The 27,071-nt window shown below is 37.0% G+C and overlaps 1 protein-coding gene across 1 annotated transcript in view; it reads right to left on the minus strand.

Annotated features, from left to right (window-relative positions):
- The window catches only part of LRP1B (LDL receptor related protein 1B), a 1,499,204-nt gene extending 1,484,428 nt beyond the window's left edge, over positions 1-14,776 (minus strand). Inside the window, exons 1-2 of the mRNA XM_044913608.1 lie at positions 14,773-14,776; positions 14,147-14,269 (exon numbers count right to left, since the gene is read on the minus strand). Coding sequence (XP_044769543.1) covers positions 14,147-14,269; positions 14,773-14,776 — 127 coding nt within the window. The remainder of the gene's footprint in view (positions 1-14,146; positions 14,270-14,772) is intronic.
- Positions 14,777-27,071: the final 12,295 nt, after the last annotated feature.

The raw sequence follows: 27,071 nt of genomic DNA on the forward strand, positions 1-27,071 counted from the left end.
TATTTAACACAATGTGAAAGATGTATCATAACCTATAAGACATTCTTAGCAAAATATTTACTTGGCTTCTAATCCTCATCAAGTAAACAGAAAATTCAGATTGTGTGACATTCGATGGAAAAATATCAATGCTATGATGGACAAAAGAAAAGTTTAGAAATATTCTAGATTAAAGAAGATTAAAGAGCCATAATAACCATATGCAATGCATTATCTTTGTTTGGATCCTGAACTGGGAAAAATAACTACAAAAGTTATTTTGAGTACCACTGGAGAAATTTGATTATGGACTGGATATTACACCATTGTCAAATTTTATGGGCAAAATGATAGTACTGTGCTTATGTGAGAGTATGCCTTGTTCTTAGAATCACTTAGGGGTGGGGTGCCTGGGTGGCGCAGGCAGTTATGTGTCTGACTCTTGGTTTTGGCTCAGGTTGTGATCTCAGGGTCATGGGATCGAGCCCTGTGTCAAGCCCTGCATCAGGCTCCACATTCAGTGCAGAGTCTGCTTAACACTCTCTCTCACTCTCCTGCTGCCCCTCCCCTCCTCTCTAAAATAAATCTTTTTAAAAAAAGAATCATTTAGGGAAGCATCATGATGTCTACAAAAACATATGTATGAACCTACATATGTATATATGTGTAAATATTACACATATGAATACATAATTCAGGAAGAGAGAAAGAGGAAGCAATGTCACAGAATATTAATGGTTGATAAATCCAGGGTATACAGCTGTTTACTATACTATTCTTTCAACTTTTCTGTCGGCTTGAAATTCTTCACAACAAAAAAGCAGGGGAAGAATTCAACTTTTTAAATAATAATTTACATTTAGCAGATGAGCTAGTGACTAATGATGTCTTAAAATCTCAAAAAAGAAAACCAAAATAATTCTGTGTGTTACGGGCTGAGCTGTGTCCTTTCAAAATTTATATATTGAAGTCCTAACTGCCAGTACTTCAGACTGTGTCTATGTTTGGAGACAGAATCTTAAAAGAAATGATTAAGGTAAAATGAGGTCATATAGGTGGGTCCTAAACCAATATGACAGTTATAATCTCAAAAGAGGAGATTAGGACACAGACACACACAGAGGGAAGACCAGGTGAAGACATCAGAAGAAGACAGCCAATTATAAGCCAAAGAAAGAGGCTTCAGAGTCCAACCCTGACAATACCCTGGTCTTAGACTTCTAGCCTCCCGAACTGTGAGAAAATAAATTTCTGTTAGTTAAGCCACTCGGTGTGGTTTGTTTGTTTGTTTTATGGCAGGGCTAGCAAACTAATACATTGTCGGAATTCTAAGACCAATTCCCAATGACCCTCCCCCTTGTATAACCCCTTCTGAATATGGGTGAACATGTGAGTATGATAAGATATCACTCCCAGGCTTATATTATATTATATGGCAAAAGGGAAAATTATCCAAGTGTTCCTAATCTAATCACATGAGGTCTTTAAAAGCAGAGTTCTTTCTATCGTATAGTGAAAAGGACATCAGAAATTTGAAGCATAAAGCATGAGGGAGTTTTGACATACTATTGCTGGCTTTGAAAATGGAGGGGGTCACCTTCCAAGGCATGTAGGTGGCCTTTAGTTGTTAAGAGTGGTGGAGGCTGACAGCTATCAAAAAATCATGGCCCTAATCCTACAACCACAAGAAACTGCATTCATCCAACAACTGAAATGAGCGTGGAAGTGAATTATTCCTTAGACCTTCCAGCTAAGAGCCCAGCTTGAGGAACACCTTGATCTCAATCTCGTGAAACTTTAAAAGGAAGGGTTTTTTTTGTTTTTTTGGTTTTTTTTTTAAGATTTTATTTATTTATTTGACAGAGAGAGACACAGCGAGAGAGGGAACACAAGCAGGGGGAGTGGGAGAGGGAGAAGCAGGCTCCCCGCGGAGCAGGGAACCCAATGTGGGGCTCGATCCCAGGACCCTGGGATCATGACCTGAGCCGAAGGCAGATGCTTAACGACTGAGCCACCCAGGCGCCCCAATCTTGTGAAACTTTAAGCAGAGAATTCATTTGATCCTGCCTAGACTTCTGACCTATAGAACTGTAAAATAAGAAATGTGTGCTGCTTTAAGATGCTCAATTTATGGTAGTTTGTTACACAGCAATAGAAAACTAAGAATATCCTCATAATCTACAGTTATGCTCAATATGTGTTTTCAAACTAATGGGGTGTGTGTGTGTGTGTGTATCTATGTGGTTTGTATGTGTGAGCAATAAAGTTTAAGAGAATATTAATTATTTTTCCAGATTCAATTTGCTCATATGCACACACACAAAGTTCATATATATGCATATAAAAATGTTAGTGATTTTTATACCTTTTATATACCTTTTATATGATTAATTTTCTATAATGATTAACCTTTTATAGTGATTAATACAGTAACATATACATTTATAAACAAAACGTTTTTCGTTGGAAAAATAATCAAAATCTTCTTTCCAGTTGTTAGTATACCTATCTTTAATATTTAGCATATTGATCTTGTCATTCTCAACATCTACCACAGAATCTGTCACATAGTAGTCACTCAATTAAAATTTGTTGTGTGTAAATTGAATGGCCAAATGATTTGCATATGTACAGGAGGTTGTGTGGTATAATGGAAAGCATGCTGATGTGAATATAATGTGAGATAAGCCTGCATGAAAATCCCGCCTCCACGAAGAGAGAATCTTAGTGGAATCTATCTAACTTCTCTAGGCTTTGTTTTCCTATCTAGAAGGCTCTATAGCAGGGTACAGTGTTCAACTGTAGCTCTATCACTTAATTGCTTTTAAGACCTCTAGCAAATCGGGGCTCGATCCCAGGACCCTGGGATCATGACATGAGCCGAAGGCAAATGCTTAACGACTGAGCCACCCAGGAGCCCCAGAGAAGGCATTTTTTAATTGCTACATTATTCTTATACTGGTATAAAAATAGATAGAAGTTTACTAGATGTATAATAGTTGCTGTATCAGTCTGCTAGAACTTCCCTAACAAAACACCATAGACTAGGTGGCTTAAACAACAGAAATTTATTATCTTTCTTATCTATAAAAGAAGACCATAGTTAGTATCATAAGCAGGGCCACCATTAGCTCATATAGGGCCTTCATGCAAATTTGAAAATGTTGCCCTCTTTTCAAGATAATTTGTTTCCATTTGTGAGAAAATATGTACACCCTGATGACTGTGGCATTTATGTCACCTGATGCCCTGTTCAACGTGAACAACTGTACCTGAGGTCCTGTTCAGTGTGGTTGTTAGAAACAAAAGAGATAATCCATATATGGCTCATGGCACAGAATCGGACTCATACTGATTATCCATTTTGTATCAATAATTACCATCATCATGCTTATCATAAACATCATCTACCTTAACATAGACATAGTAGCATTTAACCAGGATAGAGGACTATATTAGCACAAATTAAAACCCTGGTATATGGCAGGGTATGGCATAAATGTTTGAAGGAACATTCCCAGTAAGTACCTTGAACACAATAGTTCCTCAGTAAATAGCTACTGATTGATTGGACAGTTTCAGTTTTCTTAAAGAAAATGAACCTATATATTATGAGAAATCTAGTTCAGTGACAAAATTTTCTTCACTATTTAAGTGAAAATACATAGCATGCCATTCATTTAAAAAATTGAATTGTCTAGGGGCACCGGGGTGCTCGGTTGGTTAAGCGTCCCACCCGTGATTTCTGCTCAGGTCATGGTCTCATGGGTCATGAGATGTAACACTGCATAGGACTCCATGCTCAGTGGGAAGCCTGCTTGGGGTTCTCTCTCTCTTTCCCTCTGCCCCTCCCCCGTTTATGCACGTGCGCCCTCTCTCTCTCTAAAACGAATAAATAAATCTTTTTAAAAAACTGAATTGTCTGATATGTGCAAATTTGGAAGTAAAATGTAACAAAATTCCCCAAAGGTCCATGTGAAGAAAGAAGCATTTATTTTTACTGTCAAATTTTGGAGCAACTCATCATTCATAAATATGTGAAAAAAAATAAATCTTTAGTAATTATATACCGTCTTTTTATCAAAAATATTTTTTTTCATTTTCCTAAGAATAGAACTGTAGAGTTAAATTAGGTGTTCTAACAGTGTTATAACCACTACTGTAGGAATAGAATTTCATTTTACATCTCTTTAAACAAGCTTATAATGCCTGTAAATGTAGTATTCTTTTTTTTATTTTTTAAAGATTTTATTTATTTATTTGAGAGAGAGAATGAGAGAGAGAGAGCACACGAGAGGGGGGAGGGTCAGAAGGAGAAGCAGACTCCCCGCTGAGCAGGGAGCCCGATGCGGGACTCGATCCCGGGACTCCAGGATCATGACCTGAGCCGAAGGCAGTCGCCTAACCAACTGAGCCACCCAGGCGCCCTGTAAATGTAGTATTCTAATATATATCTTCAAAGAAGAGAAGCCTTTTTTTTTTTTTAAAGATTTTATTTATTTTACAGAGCGAGACACAGCAAGAGAAGGAACACAAGCAGGGGGAGTGGGAGAGGGAGAAACAGGCTTCCCGCGGAGCAGGGAGCCTGATGCGGGGCTCGATCCCAGGACCCTGGGATCATGACCTGAGCCGAAGGCAGATGCTTAATGACTGAGCCACCCAGGAGCCCCAGAGAAGGCATTTTTTAATTGCTACATCATTCTTATACTGGTATAAAAATAGATAGAAGTTTACTAGATGTATAATAGTTGCTGTATCAGTCTGCTAGAACTTCCCTAACAAAACACCATAGACTAGGTGGCTTAAACAACAGAAATTTATTTCTTCACAGTTCTGGAGGCCAGAAGTCTAAGATCAAGATGTTGTCAGGATTGTTTCCTGGGAAGCTTCTCTTTGGATTCCAGATGGTCACTCTCTTTCTGCTTCTTCACATGGTCTTCCATCTGTGTACACTCTCCCCAGTGTCCCTGAGCGTATCAAAATTTCCTCTACTTATAAGACCACCACTAAGCTCAGACCCACTCCAATGGCCTCTTTTTAAGTTGATTACCTCTTTTAAGGTCCTAACTCCAAATGAAGTCACATTCTGAGGTATTAGGCTTCAACATATGAGTTCAACATATGAGTACTAGGCTTCAACATATGAGTTTTGAGAGAACACAATTCAACCCATAACAGACACTACAATAGGAAGCTAAGAAATAGAATTTCTGGATTCTTATTCTAGCCTTGTTATCTATTAGCTATAAGATTCTTGACCAGGCAATCTGTCTGTGCCTTGCCTCAGATTTCTTCTTCCTTCCTTCCTTTCTTTCTTTCTTTTTCTTCCTTTCTTTCTTTCTTTCTTTCTTTTCTTTCTTTCTTTCTTTTTTCTTTCTTTCTTTCTTTCAATAGCCACACTACCTGCTTTACCCTTCTCAAAAAAAAAAAAATTGCAATGGTCAAAAGATATTAAATGATTCTAATGTGCATGTCCTTTAAAAATCATCAAAACATTATACAACTTATTTCTACAATCCCTATTTGTTAAGGATGAGATTATTGGTTTTATGACTGTATGCTGAATCCAAAGACAAGTAATTTCTATTAAAATTACTTTTCTCTTGACAACTCAACTAGGGGTATTGGGAAGTATTTGTTTTCTTTCTTACTGTTGAGTCCCAAGAAAAATTTATGCCATTTGAAGGATTCCCTCTTGTATCTGATCCTTCAAGGTTGAATAACCTTGGACAAACTCTTGGACAAACTCTTCCCTTCCAAGGCATCTTTTTTTTTTTCCCCAGTAAACAAACAACAAACCCTGCATGAAACCTGAGTGCATGGTGTTAGCCACATTCACTAAATTGGTGTCCTTTCACCTAAGCCCTGTTTAGTCTACCCATCTTCCATGAACTTTACTCCTTTGTGAGCAATTTCTCCCATCCTGAAAATCAGGAAAGCTAATGTTACAAAGATTTTAATTAAAAAAAAAATCAACACAAAATTAATCATGGGGCCTGAATCTAAACAGGGCCAATATAGCAATTAGTAGAATGATAATACTCTTTGTCCTGCTGAAAATTCCCTAAGCATATGACAGCTGGGTTTCATATCTTGCTTTTAGGGAAGGATGATAGAAGATGTGGGAGAAGGGACAGAAAAAGAAAGGCACTGACATTAAAATAAGTTCTTAGAACACAACATCCTTTAGTGCTTCGTTTAACAAAATTTGTCATTTTAGAAGCACTTCTGAGTGAAAGTCAAATGTAAATTTTATACACTGACTATAAAGAATAAAACATCCTCCGGGAAGAAATTTGCTCACCCATGAAAGGTAGAAAGCCTTTATCCCCAACCCCAAATGCTAGATTAGATGTGGATAAATGATGGATTGAATTGTTTCTAAGAAGACTCCTTGTTCAGCCTTCAGCTTTGTCCCTACAGAGCCCTGCAAGAGCATTTGTTTACAGTACATCATCCCTTAAGCCAAAGAGATTTTATCAGAGTTGTCTGTGGCATTCATCTATTTTGTTTTACCCTCTTTATTTTACATTTCAAAGTTTGCATTCCCTCTAGTTGCCAGTCCTGGCTGAGGGACACGAGTCCCTTTTTATCCTGTGACCTGTGATCTTAGATCAGAAAACCAACAAGCAGTGACTCCTTGAGTCAAAAAGCGAGGCTTTTTTTTTTTTTTTTAATTCTGGTTTTGCTCTCCTGTGTGAACCGTAGTATACTCAGTTTTATCACCTCTGCCTCCAATCAAGCTTTCTTAAAATCGCAGAGGCAGACTTTCAGAGACCCATTAGTACATTGTGGGGCAGAATGAAGAGAAATGTCACCCTCCACCCATCCCCACTGTGCTAGGAAAAGGAACCAACATTAGACAGACTCTTTCAATTCATAATTACACTTTCCCCCACCTTTCTGTCACCCTTCCATATCAACTCTTAAGTGGGAGTCTTTTTATCATTAAAGAAGGGTCAATGTTTTTGGCCTCTCCATTGCTAAAGAGAGGAGTCTCAGAATAAAATGAAGAGCAAAACAAAAAGAATTGAAAGAGACATAAACTGTCCTCATGGGTCTCATATGCTTTCCCTTTAATCTGTAAGATCATTTCAACTTCTCTACCTAACGAAAAGCTTAGCTGTGTGGCTCTCATATATTAGCTCATTGCAAAGTGACCTCTAAATCACTATTACTTAGAAACAAGCACCACACTTCCATTCATTTTATTGTTCCTATAGTCTAGTTTCAATGTCCTATTCTATTATATATTTTTAAAGGGCAGGATCTGTTTGCTAATAACCTCTCATTTGAATTTCATTTTATTTCTCTGACCTCTGTCAAAGAAAGAAAATTTAGAAGGAAATTATAAAAGGGTTTCTACCTTATATCCTAGGGGAAAGGTCACTGTACAAAATATAAGAAGTTCATTAATATCTTCCTATCTAAATAAAGTTTAAAATCCTACACACCAGAAACACAATAGAAGTGATCAACTCATGCAGAGGCACATCGAACCCTAACAACTCACAGCTATTTTCATTTTTTATAAATGCTTCGATTCTTATTACCCAGGAGACTTGTTATTTTTACGGCATTATTCAATTAGAACTGATCACTCCCCACGTCAGTGTGTTATAACCCTGTTGGGATAGCTTTTTGTGTTTTTCAAATGACATCATATTTTTAAATTAAGTAGCCTAAGGGGTCCTCTGAGGAATTGGATCCTTCTTTACGTCAGCATTTCAAAAAAGGAAAGCAAATTCAAAGAAATATAAACTCTGCCTTCACCAATAACAGCCAGTGTACAGGAGGACAGAGGAGAGGACCCTAAACTCAATTTCTTCATTTTTTAAAATGAGATAACCTCAACATTTCAGGACTGCAGTGTTGATGAAATATGATTATTCACTAATGTGTTTTGTAGCCATGTATTTTAACTTTAGTCAATTAGTTAACATGATGTTTTTGGAAGAGTTCCTAGAAAAAAGCCACCTGTGCCCAAATAATCTCGATACCGTATTTGTCCTATTGTTTGAGTATAACATACCTGATTACTAAAAACTGTTAACAACTTAAATCAAATGAGTGTATGTGGTAGATTAATCCTATCCCTAGCCACACCCTTGGAGAATAAAGCCAATTTTCAGTAAGAATGTGAGAGAGGGGCAGTTAGGATGTTCTATCAAAAGACCCTCAGGGTAAGGTACTTGGTCAGAGCTCTGGGCATCTGGAATTAGGGTAGGGTGCGTGGTGAAGAAAGTCTTCCTATGCCACAGACACTTTTTCTTTTTCTTTCTTTTCTTTTTTTCTTTCTTTCTTTCTTTTTTTAACAGAGAGAGAGAGAGAGAGAGAGAGGAAAAGGACAAACAGGGGAGAGGCAAAGAGAGAGAATCCTAAGCAGGCTTGCAGTCCAGCATGGGGCTCGATCTCATGACCCTGAGACCATGACCTGAGCTGAAATCAAGAGTGTGTCGCTGAAATGACTGAGCCACCCAGGTGCCCTGCAACAGACACTATTTTATAAGCACATTACTATGAGGCAGGTACTGTCATGTCCTTTGTACAGACGAGGCAACGGAAGCCTGGAAAAGTTAAGTCAGTTGCCTGAGAGCAAAGATATTCATGGAGGAACTGGCTTTGGAGCCGAGCAGCTGGGATTCAGAAGCCCTGATGGTGCACTGTGCCTGGCTCCTCCCATGCGGTGGATGGAGAGAAGGAAGCGGAGGGAAAGGACATTGTGGCACATGCTGCCTGGTGTCTCTGCCCACCCAATAGCTACCCTCCCCTTGTTCTTTAATAGCAGAGCCACTAATTTTATTTTGGAAAGCAATGGGCCCTGGTGAAAATACTCATTGCCCCACACCTCACCTGTTTCATTCTGGCCAAGGGCATTTAAGCAGAAATCCACTGAGCTTGATATTTTGTTAAACAGAGAGACTGGCACTTGCCTTTTCCATCTTCCCCATCCCTTCTTTCTGCCTGACATGAAATTATCTACCGGCAGAGGTGAAGTAGTCATGCTTTGACTCTAAGACTGACAGCTCCATGCTAGGAATGGCAGAGCAGAAAGGTGGTGTTTTGCAACTGTTTTATAGAAGAACAACAAATCCTTATCTGGTTAAGTGACTGTTCCTGTTTTGCATCAAATGCAATCCTAACCCATAAGGTGATATGCAAACATGGGACAAAGAACCCAGTTTTTGTAGATGACACCATATTGGGTGAGTCTGGCCCCATGTGGTGGTGGGTACACACAGAGCTCTGTGCCACATACTTCTGCTGTGAGGGGTGATGCTGCTCGCGGGGGCAGCAGTATCTGGGCACAGACCCAACTCCATACGAACAGTGGGATAGGTCAGCACTGACACTGCGACAGGGGTTAGCAAACTACAGCCCACGGGCCAAATCCCACCTGTGGCCTGTGGTGAATAGACTGTACGCTGAGAAAGGTTTTTGTTTTTGTTTCCCATTTTAAAGGGTTTGGCAAACAAACAAAAAACCAAGAATATGCAATGGAAATCATATGGGCACAAAATCGAAAATATTTACCATCTGGTCCTTTACAGAAAAAGTCTGCTGGGGCGCCTGGGTGGCTCAGTTGGTTAAGCGACTGCCTTCGGCTCAGGTCATGGTCCCAGAGTCCTGGGATCGAGTCCCACATCTGGCTCCCGGCTCGGCGGGGAGCCTGCTTCTCCCTCTGACCCTCTCCCCTCTCATGCTGTTTCTCTCTCTCTCTCTCAAATAAATAAATAAATAAAAATTAAAAAAAAAAAGAAAAAGTCTGCTGATCCCTCAGAAGGACAGGATAGAGTAGAGTCAATGTGCCAATGATCACAATTATCCACGTTGCAAATCTTACCCTCCTTCAAGGCCATTTTTATTCGCCTTTGTTGACCGGTGAGTCATTACATCTGAAGTATGATATGTAATTGAAGGGCACCCTAAATGATTATCTGAAGGGGGGTGGTGTAGGGCAACAGGGAAGGAAAAGAAACAGCAGAACTAATACCTTCCTGACTTAAAAAGGAAGAATCTAGCTTTAAGTATATTAACGTCAGATTGGCAGAAAACATCACACATCAGCTGAAGCAGATTGTTGGAAAGGAAGTATCATTAAGCACTGAACAGAAAATCCCAGAAGGAATTAAATTCTGAATACCTCAAACTAAAACTGCCTTTTAAGAAGACTTCTCTGCCACAGGTGGTACTAAGCTTTCATTCCACAAATAAACATTATCACCATTTACTTTAATTCTTGTCACACACAACAACGCTAGACTAACAACTGGATTAAAAGCACTGAGTAGAAAGATGGTGATTTTCCTGATTTTCTATTCTCATTGCCTCGTAGAACCTAAAGATGATTAGCCATTTAGACTCTTGAAAAATTACTTCAAATAATATGGAGAAATAAGGAGTTTTATTTTTAATAGGAGGCTAATGAATCATTTCTCACATCCAATGTAAGGATATAAATTATTAAATTTCTCCAATTGCACACTTGAGAGAACTCACCCCAACATGCAATCAGCTTAGTGGTAAACCAACCTCCCACAAAAATTTGGGGTCTTTTTGGTTTTGGTTTTTGGTTTTTTTGTTTGTTTGGTTGGGTTTTTTGGTTTGTTTGTTTTTTGGGGGCTTGCCTTTTTTTTCCACTAGAGCCTGAGCCTAAATAAACACAAAAGACGAACATACGTGCATGTTAACATCTCAGATCCCCAAATATCTAAATTTCATTTAAGTTCAAAATTTCTTGTTTTTCTGTATGCACATTTATCTTCTAAAGCATTTCAATCATCAGCATTTCACAAGTAAAGCTTTTTTTTTTTTTTTTCCTATTAGAATGTTGTCACTGCAAAGCTTTCCCACTATCATAATCAATTTGATGCTATATTGGTCTTCTTTTCATCTTAAAGGCTAAGTGGATTTAGGAAAAATAAGTGTATTGCATCAGCTGTTTTCATCTAATATTTTGTAGCTACAACATACTTTGTCTTCAAATCAAAGATGATAACACATTTTCGTTCATACACCGAGCACAAAATTACCCTTCCTAAGAATCAATCTTCAAGGTTTTCGATTTCTAGTATTTATCCTTCACATTGAATCCATCCATATAATTATAAAATTATGCAATTATTTTATGTAGATCAGTGACGACTGCATATGAATGTCATAAAACAACACATTACAAAGCACTATGATTAGAGAAAATGGTAATTGTGAACATCTGGATTGAGAAATTTAAATTTGAAAAACTCTGATATTTTTCATAAAGTTTTTTTCTATGCTTGTCCAACTTTCAATGGGTATTGACCGAAACCATTTATCTGGAACAGGCTAATTTAATGTAGATCCAAATATGTTGCCCAGATCAAGTACCCAGGTAGAGAACACAGTCACGTCTCTGTTTTGTTATGTAACTACACTGATAATAAGAATAGTTTTAACATTTCCTTTAAGGATATTCAGCAATTTTGATGTTAAAAGAGTAAGAGCAGCCAAAATGAAGAAATATTTTTAAATAGAATTCATCACATTTTATTGGAGAGGAAAATAACTATATACTTAAAAACTGCCAAAAATATCTTGAGCAGGTATGAATTTCATCTTAAAAATATTTTAAGAAAGTCTATCTCTATCTTTAATGAACCCATACGTAATTTCTAACTTAAGGCCTCAGGCTGCTAAAGCCCCTAATCTCTATGAATGATCTACCTTTTCCCAAGCCCAAGGTGCTGTCTACATTCTGGGCAGGGTGGACATTCAAATATTTAACAACATTTGTGGTGGATACACTGACTATTCACAAGAAATGCCGAATCAATCAGGGTGGACGCTGGCTGGCAAACTCGGGTCTAGTCCACTGGTGTGGCCCTGATGGGTATCAGCCATGTTCCCAGAGATGTGGAGTGGGCACAGGAGGGGGAAAGGGATACTTATCACCCATCCACTTGAGCATTCACTGCAAGGTCTCTTTCCTCTCTAGGCTTGGGTTGTGATCACACAGGTCCTTGCTACTCTTCTCTACCACAAAGCCTCTCCAGTCTGAGTCTCCTACTGAACTCCCTCTTTAGCACACACACAAAAAAAGAAAAGAAAATCATTATTCTCTATTCTTCATCAGCATAAAGGATACTCCTGCCTTTATAGGCTCTCCAATCATGTCTTCTCAATTGCTTTTGCTTTGTGCCAGGTACACAGTTCCATGGAATTTTTCCTTTAACGTGGCCTTCCTGCACATGCATTCCACAAAGCTATCTCACGTCTCTGTCATTCTTCCCCATCAGCAATTTTGTGGAAGGATCAGAACAGAAACACAAGATTCCAGTACCAAAACTCAAAAATTTAACTTTTTATTTTAATTGTGCCATGGCAACCTAACCTTGCAGCTAACAAGAAGAAAACTCCCAGATGGTACTTCAATAGGGGAGGGTCCTACTACTTATATATTTCATGCCCACTGCATTTATTATTGTTGTCTTCTCTCAGTATTATGCCATCTGCACCCACAGCCATACTATTGACATTTTTCCTTCTTTTTCATGTTTAAACAACTTTATTATTATATAATTCACATACCATACAATTCACCCATTTTAATATGTATGAGTCAATGTTTTTAAATGTATTAACAGTGTTGTACAACCATACTGCAATTTAATTTTAGGACATTTTCACCTTCAGAAGAGATCCCATACTCATTCGCTGTCAATCCTCATTGCCTCCAACCCCACCTGGCCCTGAGAACCACTCACCTGCTTTCTACTTCTGTAGCTTTGCCTATTTGAGATCTTTCATATGAATGAAATCATAAAATACATGGACTTTTGTGACTTGCTTCTTTTCCTTAGAAAATGTCTTCAAGGTTTATCCATGTAGTATGAATGAGTACTTCATTTTTTATTGCCAAATAACATTCTTTTGTATGGATTTACTACATTTTATTTTATCCATTAGGGCTTTTCCCCATTAACCTATTTTTTTTTTCTATGCTATAGGGAGTCTAGTAAAGGTTTTCTGAATTAAACTGGTGAGAATTATAAATGTAGTAAACAACTACAACCTCTTCCTGTGGAAGAAGTGATCTGTTCAAAGGAAGGAGCAACTAATGCAAATATTCAAGAACCCATATGCTGAGAAACTTTAAAAAACACTAGCAAACATAAAGAAAATGAATATTCATTGCCTCTGCTTTCTAATGGCAAGATTTTCATCAAAACTTATATTGGCCCTGCCTGCAAGACTTGTAAACAAGTAAATAAAAATGGAAAATGGAACCAGTAATTGTTATCTCTTACAATATCAAGCACTAAGGATGATGGACTTTTTTTTCCCCACTTTGACCCAACAGCACCAGGTAGCGGCTTTGAGAAAACTGATAAGCTGTCACACCTGGTTCCAGGGGGTGCACAGACTAAACTAGAAGTGCTGGAAATATCAATATCAAAATTTAGGGAACTGCTCATACTCCATATGATAGTGGGTATTAAAAAAAAAAGTATAGCAGATTTAGCTGGGGCCCTATCATTTATAATTTTGCGTTAGTGGCACTTTTCATGTATGCAAAGCCCTCAGTGAACTCCAAGTTCGATAAGGTGGTATTATTACAGTTGGGATCCATGTGTGTGAAGAGCTTCTGAATCTAATATTATTAAGGCAAAGAAGCTCCATGTATGGATGAATAAATATAATTTCTGTCTTGCCGTTTCTAAAGAAAACATGTTCAATAATTTGTATAGTGCCTGAAGACATTAACAGAAATAATATGGGAGCTCAACTTGATTACTTTACTATTCCTTCTATATGCTCTTCTGTCTCAAAATGAGTGAAATAAATTATTGGATATGGTCTTATTCCCTTTGAATGTTATGTTTAAAGGATTTTTTTTCCTCCTCAAGATATTTTTTTTCTAGTAGTTAACACAATCACATTGAAATAATTAACCTTGCATTTTCTTCCCTTCAAAAATTAATTCACACTACAAAACTGCATTTTATGGTCTCATTCACATAGTCATTTTAAAGGAAACACAAACAAAAGATTTCAAGTTTCCTAGGCTATTTAGAAAAAAAAAAAAGAAAGAAAGAAGCAACTGGAACAGCAGTCGTCTGTGAAAACAACTGACATTTAGTTTCACATGTAAGGTAAATCTGAATGGCACGAGAACCTTTCTACTCACAGGTATCTAAAGACTCGTCTGAATCATCAGGGCAGTCAGGGTCCCCATCACACAGCCAGCTCTGGGAGACACAAGTCACATGATCGTGGCAAAGAAATTCACCAGGATCACACAACTGCTGATCTGAAAATGAAAATGTTTCGAAATAAAATATGAATGATCTGAACACGAACACAAGAGCAGTACAAAGATGAAATGTGGGAAAGCAATACATAAAAGGTACATGAGTGTGATCCACATTTTCTGTTCAGCAGCAAAACTAAACCAATTATTTATCTTAATTTTAGCCACTCAGCTCAAGCACACAATTTTGATAGAATTGACTATGTTGCGGTCTCACACAGTCTGTTCTGAAAATAACTAGTTAAGAATTCTGTTTGTGTTTACGACTAGAACTTTGGTCATATTGGATAAGGCATATGGTAATCACAGCCAGTGGGTTTTATAGATGTTGATCCAAAGCAGACGTTCTTGAGTATAGAAATTTTAGTTTCTTCCTCTGCTCTAAGAGAAAGAAAAATCAGAAATAAAACTTAAATATTGTACTTAAACTCCATCTCTGAGAATTCAGGTCCTAATCATCTATCCTGATACTGGGGCTTCATGTCTCTACATTAATTAGATACCCATTATCATAATATTTTCTTTTCTTTTTTTGCTACAAGTTCCCAGATGACAGCTTCTGTTACTGGACAGCAAAAGTGATAGTAACTTCCATAAAGCTTTGCTCTAACTTGGGTTTCTACAATTGGTGGTACCCCAAAATCACATTATTTTCCTTCAGTGGCTTCAGAATATTTAGGCTTTGTAGTCTTTCCTCAAGTCCTAGTAAACTCATCATATGTCTTGTTTTTTATTTTGTTTTGGTTTTGCAATATACTTATTTATACACTGTGAATCCATTCAATAAAATATTTACCTTTTTAATATTTTAAATGTCTGAAATAGGAATATTTTTTACAATTGATGATCTCTGAATGTGAAGGACTGTTAGCCGTATCAAATCGTAGCCATTTGATATCACTTACACTTTTGTTATGTATATACAGGAATGATTCAAGATAAAAAATCTATCAGTAAGTAGGTCTTTAAATATGCAGCAAATAAAAATTCTAAGGGACATGAAAGCATTAGACCATAACTTAATTGACTTTTTTCCCCCAGTAATACAGAATGATGGTGCATTTTCCACACAGTGGGATCAAATACAGTATATCTTTTTTTTCTCTCCCTTAACCTCTTCTCTCTTGACCCCAACGTAATTTTCAATAATATATATTACAAACATACACAAACAGGGCGCCTGGGTGGCTCAGTTGGTTGGGCGACTGCCTTCGGCTCAGGTCATGATCCTGGAGTCCCGGGATCGAGTCCCGCATCGGGCTCCCTGCTCGGCAGGGAGTCTGCTTCTCCCTCTGACCCTCCTCCCTCTCATGCTCTCTGTATCTCATTCTCTCTGTCTCAAATAAATAAATAAAATCTTTAAAAAAAAAAAAAAAAAAAAAAACATACACAAACATATACACAACTTGTGGGTATATAACTATTTTTTTCCACTTTCAAACTATAGATATTACCTGAAATTGCTATTATTTTATCTTATCCTATTATATTTTTCAATAAATTCACCATCAATACCACACTTATTACTTCTATTATCATAGCTGGGTTGGTTTTTTTGTTTTGTTTTGTTTTGTTTTTACATTAAGTTGATTGAGCATACTCTGTATTTGGCTCTAGGGTAGGTGCTACAAAAATGTAGAAGTCACCATCTTTGTCTTTAAGGATCCAGCAGACCGCTTGTGCCAACAGATCCAGGAGGAAAAAAAGTACTTTTATACAATAATTTGCCAAATAAATGATATAGAAAATAATTGGTAAAAGAAGAGACCACAGGGGCGCCTGGGTGGCTCAGTCGGTTAAGCGTCCGCCTTCGGCTCAGGTCATGATCCCAGGGTCCTGGGATGGAGCCCCACATCTGGGTTCCTGCTCAGGGAAGTCTGCTTCTCCCTCTCCCTCTGCCTCTCCCCCCGCCAATCCCACTTGTGTTCTCACTCACTCTCTCTCTCAAATAAATAAATAAAATCTTAAAAAAAAAAAATCTAAAAAAAAGAAAAGACCACAAAGATGAAGATAAAAACAGAATAGTTTGGAGATGTAAGCATTACTTTAAAAATGGGTAGGATTTCGACAAATGGAAAGTAAATATAGGGCATTCCAGACAAGGGGTAGAGTGACAATATAACTAAGGAACTAATTATTAAAGTGCATTTGAAACAAAAAGAAAAAGATTCTAAAATTGAAATGACATTCAGGTTATAAAACCTCGATTTTTTTTTCACCAAATAATTTGTGTGATATTTATAAGTATATTCCACTGCTAGAAGAGGAGGACTTAAATTTTGCTTCAGACTGTCACATAACTTTTGTAGTTAATGTAGGGCAAGAGCATGAGATGAAATTCAAGTTGTTTTGCTTATAGACAAGGAAACCATATAATTTATCACCAAACGGGGAGAGTTCTGAAGATGAAGGAAGGCTTATTAATAATTATACTGGGAAACAGGCATAAACCAAATTTATTCCAGAAAAATGAGAATGGATGTTCATTGTACCTATAGCTACTCTGCATTTGATTTATGATCTTGAGATGCTAAATTGTTTCCTTCCTTCTTACCTCCCAAATGATAACAAATTGCTATGAGGATAAGGGAAAAGAGATGGTGCCTTGCTAAATACCGTTGTATAATGCTTGACTCAGTAAATAATCAATAAGTACTTATTGAAAGTATAAAGAAATAAAAAAGGACCATAAAGAACTGTTACTGGTGTTGGAAAATAACATCTCAAAAACATAGGTCAGAGTCAGGAATGAAGGACCTTGATTACCATAGGAAATGTTCTGTAGATAATTTGAAGTCATACAAAAGTACTTAAGAAAGGTTATTTATAATAAAATACTGTACAAAGTCATCTGTCAGGAGACTGTTGCAATTGTCTAGAGAAAAGCTCCTGATGATTGAACTGAAGTAATGGGGACTAAAATGGAGACTTTGCTCCGAGTGAGGTAAGAGTTAAGAATCAGTGACCAAATGGTTGAAAGTCTCAAATACGTCTCTAAGTAAATGCCTTAAAAATTGATTGGATGTCATCTCAAAACCAAGATAAAACATACCGATTAAAAAAAAAAAACAAACAAAAGAAAAAGTAATGTGCGTGTCATGGTCATGGGGCATTGGAATAATAATAGTAGGTATAATAGAAGGAATAATAAGTATTTTATAGTGTTTTTTTTAACCTCAAAAGCACTTCCACCACCACCACCCCATCTTAATTTGTTCATTCATTTACTTATTAAATAATCACTAATGAGTTTCTACTATGTTCTAGGCACTGGGGATACATTATTTTTTCCTAAAGCAGAAATCCCTGCCATCACGAAACTTAAATTTTAGTGGCAGGATAGAAACAAAAATAAAATAAATGAGTTAAATATATTAGAAGATATATTAGAATATAAAGTATATTCTATACTTTATAAAGTATAGAGTATATTAGAAGATAAAACCCTATGGAGAAAAATAAAACAGATGGAGATTAAGAATTGGAGGCTGGGGAGATGGAGATACAATTTTAAATAAAGTGGTCAGAGAATATGTCACGGACAATGTGACATTTGAAATAAAGACTTATGAAAGGTAAAGGAGATAACCATTTGAATAAAAGGTCATGTGGTAAAGGTCATATACTAAGGACCTGAGGCAGGAGGGTGCTCAGCAAATTTAAAGAAACACTAAGGAGATCAGAATGGCTGGAGAAAAAGAGAAAGTAGAAAAGAGTTGAGGTCAAGAAATCAGTAAATACAAGGTTGAAATCAGCAGTTGAAGGTTTGAGTTTTACTAAAAGTCAAGATGGGAAACCGCTGAAAGGTTCTAAGTAAAGAGACAAACTAACTTACTTTTTTAAAGGATAATTCTGACTACTATGTTGAGAATAAACTTCAGTGAAGTGAAAGTGGAAACAAGGAGATCAATGAGAATGTTACTGCAATAATGTATATGAGAAGGGATGATTGGTAGATAAATATATTGGTGAAATGGAGTTTCAAGACCATGTTTGATGAGGAAACTGAAGTCAAATATTCTGCTCACCATCTCATTAAATGTCAGAATCTTAAATTCAGATCTTTGACCCTCAATGTATGACTTTTCAACTGTTTTTGGAATATAATGAGTATGAGATGTTTGTGGGAGATCCAAAAATAAATATACATCAGGCAGTGATGCATTTAAATCTGAAATTCAGGAGAATAATTAAAGCTGGAAACATGGAACAAACCTGGAGATGTAAGAAGACAGTGAAAAACTCTAAGAATAGATGTAGATGAAATTAAAGTGAGGTGGGAGGGAAAGAGGTGAGGGCAAAGAAATAAGAATAGGTCAGGCACGGGGATAGAGGGGACAGAAAGTTTAACCAGAGATACAAAAGGAGAAGGGCAAGGGAAAAGGAGCTTTACTAAAACCATGTGAAATCTCAAGAGTTGAAATGAGGAAGGGGGTCATTTTGACAACGCTCAAGTATGATGAGTTCTGAAAAGATGGAGTAAACTTGGAGGCTGAGGAAAAAGTGCCAGAGAGGAAGAGGGACTGGAGCCCAGGGATATGAAAGTGGAGTAGTTTCCCAAGGACAATTCATGGTGCTGGAATGAGAAACTAAACACTAGTAGGAGCACCTGCCCTGAGGGAGAAAGGATAAAAATACGAAATAGATAAATCATTAGCTGGCAGGGAAGCTGGTATTCTTGCCTGATCATGTTTTCTCAAGGAACAGAAAAGCAAGATTATTATTATTATTATTATTTTGAAATTTGGAAAAAGGTAGAATTGGAAAGAGTGGGGACGGTTTAGGATAACTGCTATGGGAAATTGGAAAAGGAATCAACTAGGAATCTATGAAAAGATGTCTTTGTAACAGCGATGGAGATCCAGCTAAGACTGAAAAGTATATATTTGACAGTTAAGTATTTTGTTCATTCTGTTTTGTATTAATATCCAAACGTTCACCTACATTGAAACACAGATACAGAATAATCCCCTTGAGAAAATTTCAGAAGAAAATCTCTTGGGAAAATATGCAAGCCACCCTCAATACATATTCACATGTATAGACATGTATGCAAATCCACCCTAATGTGTATATATACACATATATATATATGATAGACTTAACAGGATTTACCTATTGAGCCTATGTTATCAGCTTGCTAAGCAAGCTCCAACCTTTTTTTTTTAAGATTTTATTTATTTATTCATTCAGCGCCCACAAGCTCCAACCTTTAAAGACAATTTGCACTGTTGCGATTTTGGGGACAGTTTTATATTATCCCTCTAGGAAACAGCAGTTAAGAATAGCTTGCTACAGGGGCACCTGGGTGGCTCAGTCGGTTGGGCGTCTGCCTTTGGCTTGGGTCGTGGTTCCCATGTCCTGGGGTTGAGCCCCGCATGGGGCTCCCTGCTCGACGGAGAGCCTGCTTCTCCCTCTCCCTCTGCCCCTTCCCCTGCTTGTGCTCTCTCTCTTTTTCTCTCTCTCCCTCTCTCTGTCAAATGAATAAATAAAATCTTAAAAAAAAAGAAAAAGAATAGCTTGCTACAACTCACCTATTTATTTTTCAACCAGATATTCCATTTCAAGGTGGGTTTTTAAAAGCATTGATTATACAATTCAAATGAATGATTTTTCAGTATTTCAAGGTGATTATTTTAAAAGATATCCACTGAATTGAGCTCCATGAATCAGAAGCTAAATATTTTGTGTGTGGGGGCGCCTGGGTGGCTCAGTCCTTAAGCATCTGCCTTCGGCTGGGGTCATGATCCCAGTGTCCTGGGATCGAGCCCCGCATCGGGCTCCCTGCTCAGCAAGGAGCCTGTTTCTCCCTCTCACTCCCCCTGCTTGTGTTCCCTCTCTCGCAGTGTTTCTCTCTTGTCAAATAAATAAATAAAATCTTTAAAAAAATAAAAAATAAATATTTTGTGTGTGTATGTATTTTCCACTTATCTTATTTAATGCTTCATGCCATCCTTCTGAGATAGTCAAACTAATCTTCTTTTAAATATCTTCCTATTGTTTGAAATGTAATGTTATACACTGTAATTAAAACGAGAAGCTTGTGAGAATGTGCAGGCAGTTTCACTTACATCCCTAAGGAAGATGATCAAAGCTAGTACCATGTCTATCTCTTTATAATAATAGACTCTTGCAGTCAAAATCTATGGGACAACCATAGGCCTATAGAGTTTACTAAGTTTGGATTCACCCTAGCTTAGTATGATAATCTTGCTACATTTATATGAAAACATCTAATTGCTCATTTTAAAAAAAATTTATAGTAATATTTTTGGAAGTTGGATATATTTGGTCTTAAATGAGAGATTATAGATACATGAGTTGCCACAGACTAATTTATATTTTCTCATTTTAATGTCATGATGAACTGCTATTTTTTATCTTTTCAAAAAACAGGAAGGATCAAAGTCAAATACTAAAACCAATATCCATCAATAGGGGTCTACTGAAAAATTATGTAGATTCCAGCTCCTTGAGTATTTCACCATGATCAATTTATAATAATGTTATGCCATTTCCCTTAGAAGTCAACTTGCTATTTAAATACTAATGAGAATGTTAATTTACTAAAAAAAAAAGTAATTGCCTTCTACATGCATAACAGGACACTATGGAGAGATTTAAAGGAAGTATAAATGATGAACTCTGGTAACTAATCACAAATGAAAGGTAAAGGAAGAGTAGTACCCATTGAACAGCTAAATTCCTGAGGAGTGAAATATTGATTCTATCTGAAGTTAAAGAATTGCTAGAACCTCCTGCACAAGCTAAGTATTAGGGAAAAGCTGTGACAGGTTTTCAGAACTCAGTTAACATCACAAATACTTATTTAGTATATCTACATCTCATTGCTAACAGATATATGATGGTTAATAATATACCATTCATAATTGCTAAAAGAGAAATATAGCTGTATTTCCTTTCTTCTCATATAAGAGGCAATGATTTCATTAGCGGGAGAACAGAATTCTTGTAGACATCTACAGAAAATAATTTATACGAATTCAACTTCAAATTTCCATGAGGCTCAGGAAAAATTAAAGAAGCTGTGTTAGTTATCAAGTATTAGGAAGTACCCTACATCGTTTGCCTTTATATTCCCTTACTCCAGAAAAATGTGCATATGCAGATGAAGAAAAAATTCCTCAGAATTCCATGTGAATTGTTTTTCATAATATGGCTAAAGGATTTCTTCTTCGATGCTTTCTTCTCCTCTCCTTTCACGGTTCAACCTACACTTCTAGTTCCCTATGCTGTTCTATCCACTTTCCCCAAATACAGAATTTTATGTGTCTTTACTGTTTTATTCTTTACATCGAATGCCCTTTCCCCTACAACAAAATTCTAGTCTTTCTCAAAAGTCCAAAGACATTTTAACCCCTTTAATCAAAACTTCCCCAACAAACTTTTTCTTCCTCCATCACCAGTTCCATGGCATTCCACCCAGTGCTCGCTTCGGCAGCACATATATTAAACGGGGAACGTTCCACCCAAACTACCAAACAGCTCCTACTATATTTTACTCTGTGTATTGCAGCCACTGGTGATGAGCTCCTGGGGGGGGCAGAAGGTTCTGTCGTAAGACTTCATATTTGCCCTAACAAGGTGATTTCAATGGAAAAAAATCACATTTTCCAAAAAGAATTATACGTTATTTTTGGATGGGGTAAGGGCGGAGGAAAACCAAAACAATACCAGTGTTTTATATTTTATTATCAGAAAGATAAATAGCTTTATTTAGTTAATCGCCAAAAATAAACTAAGTTCTCCCATGGTTAAAATAAAATAACCTGAATACTAAAGATCATACCATATAAAATTAAAGCATCCATGAAAACTAAAAATCAAACTTGAGAGAGGTTCAACGTTATCCTCCAGAGTCTCTTAAAGACTATACTGAAAATTACACTTTTACAATAGCTGGTTATGCAATGCTAACTTAGCCAAATATATTAATGATAGTGGTTTTTTTTTTTTTTAAAGATCATTCCTTTAGAAATAGCATTATCATAAGTGTAAGATAAAATGTAACTAACCATTTTAAGTCTATGTTTAATAGAAATAGGAAAATATATTTGGATTATATTAAGAAGGTTGGTGTGAGGAAATGTAGGTCAAAAATTGGTCAAACCTGGCAGTTTCATATTATCAAGGCATAAGTTCTCCTCCACAAAATGCCTGGTTGATTAAAAATAAGCCATATTGGGGCGTATGGGTGGCTCAGTCTGTTAAGCATCTACCTTCATGATAGGTCATGATCCCAGGGTCCTTGGATTGAGCCTGTGTCAGACCTCGGTGGGGAGTCTGTTTCTCTCTCTCCCTCTGCCTGCCACTCCCCCTGCTTGTGCTCTCTCTCTGTCAAATAAATAAAGTCTAAAAAATAAATAAAAATAAAAAATAAACCATATTATCCATTATAAGACTGTAATTCATAGTATCATTTATCTTTGTTAAATCCATCCTTAAAAATCTGCCCAAGCTTGTATTAAAGGGGCAATTAGTAATGAAGAGTTTTAAAATCAAACACAAATGGAGAACAGCCTTGAAAAGTCACTGAACAGACAAACTGCTTTAGTCATACAAGCAAAGCTTAATTTAGATTATTTTGCAAGATAAACGAGGCTAACTTGACCTGGGTCACTTCTTGCTTATGCCTTTGAAAATTTAAGTAAAACTTAAATTGTTCCCCAAAATGGATATGAGGCAACCACTAATCAATTCTCTTCCATTTAAGAAAATTCTAATATTGTAACCAATCACTGTGACGAATAGTCCCTGCTTCTACACTATACAAGCTGATTTATAATGATGAATCATGGAACACTACAACAAAAACTAATGATGTAATGTATGGTGATTAACATAATAAAAAAACAACAACAACAATATACCTCTAAGCCTCATTCCATGTATTGGTTTGAGTACTCCCCATTTGCAAACTATCTTTTTGGTGTGCACACAATAAACTTTCGCTAATCACCACTTCAGTGATTCACTGGTTTTTTTACTTCCTTTTTTTTCCTGAACTTTTGACAAGAGTATCCACATTTCAATGATAACATGATTTTTAATTAACAATTTCCATTGTCCTGCTGAGTCATTATTGATAATTTAGAAACTTAATTACTCTAACTACAGACATATGTGCATATACTCTCATACTGTATGTACAGATATTGTTGTATTTTAAAATTAGCATACCACTGTACCAGATCTCCATTATCCCCAAAGCTAAGACTAATTAAGAGAGCTTAACCAAATGCTTGAATAAGAGTTCTTTGAGGGGGCTGAATAATGGTACCAAAGATGTCCATATCCTAATTCCCAGACCTGAGACTATGTCACTTTACTCAGTAAAAGGGACTGGGCAGATGTGATTAAGCTAAGGACCATGAGGTGGGGAGACTAGCCCAGATTACCCAGGTGAGCCCAATATAATCACGAGTTCCTATAAGAGGGAGATCAGAGAGGAGAGATGTGAAAACGGAAGCGGAGGTTGCAGCCATCTGATACAGGGGCCAGGCGCCAAGCAATGCGGGCAGCCTCTAGAAGCTGAGAAAGGCGAGAAAATGGATTCTCACCTGGAGCCCCCACCCCAAAAGAACTCAGTCCTATGGACACTACTTAGGCTTTTGACCTCCAGAACTGAAAGATAACACAAATGTGCCGCTTTAACCCACTAAGTTTGTGATAATTTGTTACAACAGCAATAGGAAACCAATACCACACCCCAGTTACATCTCACAGCCCAAGCATCACTTTATTTAAAGTCTGACTTGGTAAGCAGGAAACAGACAAGCTGTTAGGTACTTTACCATGAATTTAAAGGCCCTTTTCTCCTAAGTTGCTTTCTGTTAGTTTCAACGCCACCTACTTAAATAAAATACCTCTTCTCCTTGATGTCTAATGACAGTTAAAATACATCTGCACATGACTAAGGCCAGCAATAATAACTAGAAGCACATGACAAGGTTTAATGAAGAATACATTATAAGTGCTCAAATAAATGACATCTCTGGGAAATATATGAATTGGGAAGTGGGTCTGTGTGTGTATACATGTTTCAATTCTCATGAGATGAAAAAGTGCAAAAATGTGATGTATTTCTATCATGAGAAAATTATAACTAATTGCATGTTTTTATGCTTTCTATCAGCTACCAAATTTGCAGTCACCCTATGCTTTATTAAACACCAGGTGGTTTTGGTGCTGCAAATGGCAATTTGTACTTACAAAACACCTTATATAAAACCAGGACAAAATTGAAAATTTAAAGTACATTATCCCCAGGAAGAAGCTTTGCTCATTTATCATTTCTATCATAATGAACAAATGAAAAGTATCTCTGTAAACATTTCAAATCCAATTTGACATTTAATTTTCAGGGAGAAAGTTGTATTTTTTTTTTCCCCCTTGATCACTTAAACATTGTTGGTTGGTTGGTATTTTTTTTTTTCTGTAGGCAGTGATATGGAAAATTGTAACACACTCAGCATGGACCTGTTTAGAACTGCTTCTTTACCAAGAAAAAACAAAAAGTACCAAAGTAAAAACCCTGTCTTTTATTTAGCAAGAGACAAAGGATGTATTTCTCAGTGGAATAAAACTGACACATTCAACATGGTTGACTCGAGTTTTTATTATCATTGGACTAAAGCTTTACAGTGCTGTGTCCTTTTCTGAAATTTCAGTAGAAATGGTCTATTTCTTTTTTTACCTGTCTTTCTCAAAAGCCCTCTGAAATGAATCTGCAGAATTATTTCATATACTACATTGTTAAGGAAGGGGAAAATTTTGACAGGTTTCCTTCGTAAATGTAAAAGAAAAAGCCTAAATTATTGACATTTCCTTGCAAGTTCTATTCTCTAAATCCTGTATGATCCTCTTCCAATCTCCCAGGGGGTACCAAAATTCACATCTTTTTTTCTCATCTCTAGGCTTAGTGAAATACAAAGCAGATGGTTAGGCTTTGGCTCTTTCGGGCTGATGCAATATCTTCTCTCTGTTATGCTGTGTTTTAACCATTAAGGACTCTTCAAAGACTAAAATTTTACTCATCTCAAGTTTCAATTTTGATTTGAAAAGATATTTCTCAATCATAATTTCTTGTTTCCTATTTTGAAAGACTTTAAAACTTACTCCTTTAATTAGTCCTCACTTACGGCAAACCAAAATAGGCACTGAGAATATAACGATTAAGACAACAGCATTTCTACCCATAAGTTGCTGAGGTGTAGGCAAAAACAGAAATATTTACAATAATAGGAAGTAGGTGTTAATATAGGTGTGTCTGGGTATCAATAGAACGCAGCAAATGGAGGACCTTGTACTATGGACAATTGAGAGTGTGGGACAGCTGAGATGCAGAGAAGGCCTGCAGAAGACACTTTCAGTTACCTACCCAACAGCTATTTTTGCCACTTTTGAAAAACCCCACATCCCACTGCAGAGGCAGGGAAAGCCATTGGCTTGCTTTCCCAGTGGTGGTTTTAGCAGCTGGGCATACACATGTGTCCCAATGTTAATCAATGACAACTGAGGTAGAGAGTAGTCTGCTAAAACTCTCCCCAGGAAACAATTTTCTTTCTATTAAAAAAAGACTTGAGAGAAGGAGCTTTCCTGCATTGCTTTATGTTGTGAGCATTTGAAATCTGGTGCAGCCTCAGTCATGATCAGAGCCCGAGGATGAATAAGTCTGAGGACAAACCAAACACAGTGAGGATGGCAAGGTGGAAAGACATTCATCGCTGAGTTTTAGAAGATATTGTTGGGCTACCCTAAGGTGCTTCTGCACCCCATCCCACTAATCTCTACACCTTTTGTTATGTTATGCAACAAATACCCTCATTATTTGTCTGTAGTATGTTGAGTAATTTCACTATCAATTAGAAAAAACTGATACAGGTACAAGGGAAACTCCCCCCTGCAAAAGGCATTTTTTAATCATTTTAATATAAAAAGGTGAGATTGCCAAGCTGACGACGTGGGGGATGGCATTCCAAACAAAAGAGAGATCATCACACAGGGAAAACATCCCATATTACTGGAACACCAAATGATTCCTATGGCTGAAGTTTAGTTTATGTGTCAAGGATAGGCTGGAAAATAGGTAGAATATTCACACTGGCTTGAATACAGTCAATATTTTAATACACTCTTTATGCAGTAAGACTCATTTTTTGTTATTTTAAGTTGTTACTTTTTTTTTAAAGATTGTATTTATTTATTTAAGAGAGAGAGAGAGAGAGAATACAAGCAGGTGGAGCAGCAAGCAGAGGGAGAGGGAGAAGCAGGCTCCCCACGGAGCAGGGAGCCCGATGCGGGGCCTGATTCCAGGACTCCGAGACCACGAAGGCAGACGCCTAACCGACTGAGCCACCCAGGCGCCCCAATTTGCTACGTTTTTATTTTTTTATTTTATTTATTTATTTATTTATTTATTTATTTAAGATTTTATTTATTTATTTGACAGAGAGAGAGACAGCGAGAGAGGGAACACAAGCAGGGGGAGTGAGAGAGGGAGAAGCAGGCCTCCTGCTGAGCAGAGAGCCTGATGTGGGGCTCGATCCCAGGACCCCAGGATCACGACCTGAGCCGAAGGCAGATGCTTAATGATTGAGCCACTCAGGCACCCCTCCAAGTTGCTACATATTTAAAAGACTTCTTTTGTGTGGGAGATAATAAAACAATACAACAAATTGTAATAGTTATTGAATTTATTTTTAGACACATGCTAAATTAAACAATTTGTATATTTCACTTAATACTCACGAAAAAATCTGTTGTTTGCATTTGACAAATC

Source organism: Neomonachus schauinslandi, chromosome 3 (genome assembly GCF_002201575.2).
Source record: "Neomonachus schauinslandi chromosome 3, ASM220157v2, whole genome shotgun sequence".
In the NCBI taxonomy this organism is placed as follows: Eukaryota; Metazoa; Chordata; class Mammalia; order Carnivora; family Phocidae; genus Neomonachus; species Neomonachus schauinslandi.